At 56.1% G+C, this 2,345-nt stretch overlaps 1 protein-coding gene across 1 annotated transcript; it reads left to right on the plus strand.

Annotated features, from left to right (window-relative positions):
- Positions 1 to 334: 334 nt before the first annotated feature.
- On the plus strand, positions 335 to 1,809 carry LOC123429522 (fibroin heavy chain-like). The gene has a single exon (XM_045113549.1). It carries the CDS (start codon positions 517 to 519, stop codon positions 1,603 to 1,605), a length of 1,089 nt encoding a protein of 362 aa, XP_044969484.1. The 5' UTR covers positions 335 to 516; the 3' UTR covers positions 1,606 to 1,809.
- The last annotated feature ends 536 nt before the right edge of the window (positions 1,810 to 2,345 follow it).

Genomic DNA, 2,345 nt, shown 5'->3' on the forward strand with positions numbered 1-2,345 from the left:
TGCAACCGCCAGCCTTGTCCTGCTCAAAGAGGAGGAGCAGCCGCAGGGGTGCACCTAGCCACCAAGGTAGCCGCCGTCGAGGGCTTCTTACACCTGAACCTCGACCTCCACATCATCGCCGGCCACCAACTCAAGTCCAAGGTGCCCCTGTTCCCCCCTCTCTCCCTCCCTGTGCGTCATATCAGATCTTCATAGGCTCCTCGCTTCACTTCAGGTGTATCAGAATTTAGAGTCTCATTGTTCTATTTATTCTTCAGGAAAGCTTTTTAGTATTGGAACACAGAACCACTCCTCTACTCGTGCACGTAGTTGGAACGGGTGATGTACGTACTAACTCCAGCTCCTCATCTAACCACTCGACTTCTCCTGCTCCATCACCACCTTAACTACATAAACACACGCACACTTCATCATGCTACACCATCCACAACCACAACACAGCCACAGCCCACGGAGCAGCAAGCACACAAGCAAGAAACGCGAGAAGCTGCCAGCCAGCCAGCCAGCCAGCCAGCCATGGAGGTCATGTCTTCCATAGCCGTGCTCCTACTCCTCTACTGTTCCCTCACGGCCGCGACGGCGCCGGCCGGCACGATCGAGCGCGTGTCCAAGCAGCAGATCCTGGCGAGCATCCCACCAGGAGGGCACACCAGCCCGCCCGTGCTGTTCCTCACGTCTCCCTCCGGCAAGTACGCGGCCTACTTCGTGCGCGCTCACACCGTGCCAGGCGCCGGCGGGCTCGGCGCCGACTTTTGCTACGTCGAGGTGTTGGCCGGCGGTGAGGGCGAAGGCGGCGGCAGCGGTGCCCACGCGAGCGCCTGGGAGTCGGAGTGCCGGCCAGTGAGCACGGTGAACACGTGCACCTTGCTCTTCTCGTGGCACGGGCTGGAGGTGTTCGACGGGGCCGAGGAGGTGTGGCACGGCGAGACCAACACCGACGGGACCAACTTCCTCCAGACGCTCGAGCTCGTCGACGATGGCGACATGCGCGTCCGCGACAAGGACGGCGAGCTCGCGTGGCGCGCCAGCGACGAGCCCCGCCACGCGCAGCACTGCGGCGCGCCGGGATCCCCGGGGCTCGCGGCCGCGCTGCCGCCCTTCGCAGAGCCCATTGGCGCGCACAGCAGCAACCTGCCCTTCGGCCAGGTGGAGGGCGGCAACGGCCACGCGGCCGAGCTTCCGGAGGCGGCGGGGCTCGGGGGCGGTGTTGCTCCAGGGGCCGGAGCCTTTGCCGGTGTAGGAGGAGTTGCCCCGGGGCCGGGAGCAGGCGGCCCGGGCGACGGGTACGGCTACGGCATTGCACCGATGGCGGGAGGTGGCGGAGGCGTTGCCGCGGGGGAAGGACCCTTGGGTGACGGCTACGGGATTGCACCGGGTGGCGCCGGGACAGGAGCCTTCGGTGCTACCGGGGACGTGGCCGGACAGGGTGAAGCCGCGACGGCGGCGGGGACTGCGGGCGGTGTGGCCGGAGCGGCAGCGTTCGGCCGCCAGCCGCTGGTGGACAACAGCCCCTACGACAGCGGTGCCTACAAGGGCAGCCGTGGGGCCCGTCTCGCGGCGATTGGTACCGCGGTTCTCGTCGGTGCCATTGCTGTGGGTTTCTGATCACGAAGACGAATCAATGGCGAAAGCACGGCCAACATATGGAATCGTGTTTCCTAAGGAGTTGTGAAGATATATGATATAATGCACCTACTACAGTAGTACTTGTTTTTTGCGAGACTACAGTAGTACTTGTTAATTATGTAATTTGTGTACTACTACAATTGTATCAAAGTCAATGCAATTTGATGAAATTAAATTGTATCATTTGACATTTTGTTCTCTTGTCTATTGAAGCCTTTGCTGCCAGCAATTCCTCCACTACAGAACTTCGGAAATGATAAAATTCCCAATGTTCAGATTTGTTCGCCACATGCATATATATATATACACGAATGTAACTCAACAACTTAATTTGTCGATCTTTTTCTGTAGCAATCTCTTTTTTTTAAACGGAAGCAATTTTCTGTAGCAATCTCAAGTAAGAAGCAAATAATCTAAACCAGACCACGCACGTCGGCGGATGCTCGTACACTCCACGAGTCTATGGACCTAGATGTAATTTTTTTTAACTGTGCTGTTCTTTGTATACGTTGATAGTTGATTGATAGATTACAAGTTTTTCTCACAAAAAAAAAGTAGCGAATAATCCGTTCAAGAACCAAAAGATTAGTGTCATCCTTATAGAACCAAACTAATGCATCCACACCATAATTGTTTTCACGTGCTTATAACACCCAGTGTATGAACTACTCACTCTGATAACTTTTTTATGGAATATTTGGTTACTTAGTAAGTGATGT

Source organism: Hordeum vulgare, chromosome 2H (genome assembly GCF_904849725.1).
Source record: "Hordeum vulgare subsp. vulgare chromosome 2H, MorexV3_pseudomolecules_assembly, whole genome shotgun sequence".
In the NCBI taxonomy this organism is placed as follows: Eukaryota; Viridiplantae; Streptophyta; class Magnoliopsida; order Poales; family Poaceae; genus Hordeum; species Hordeum vulgare.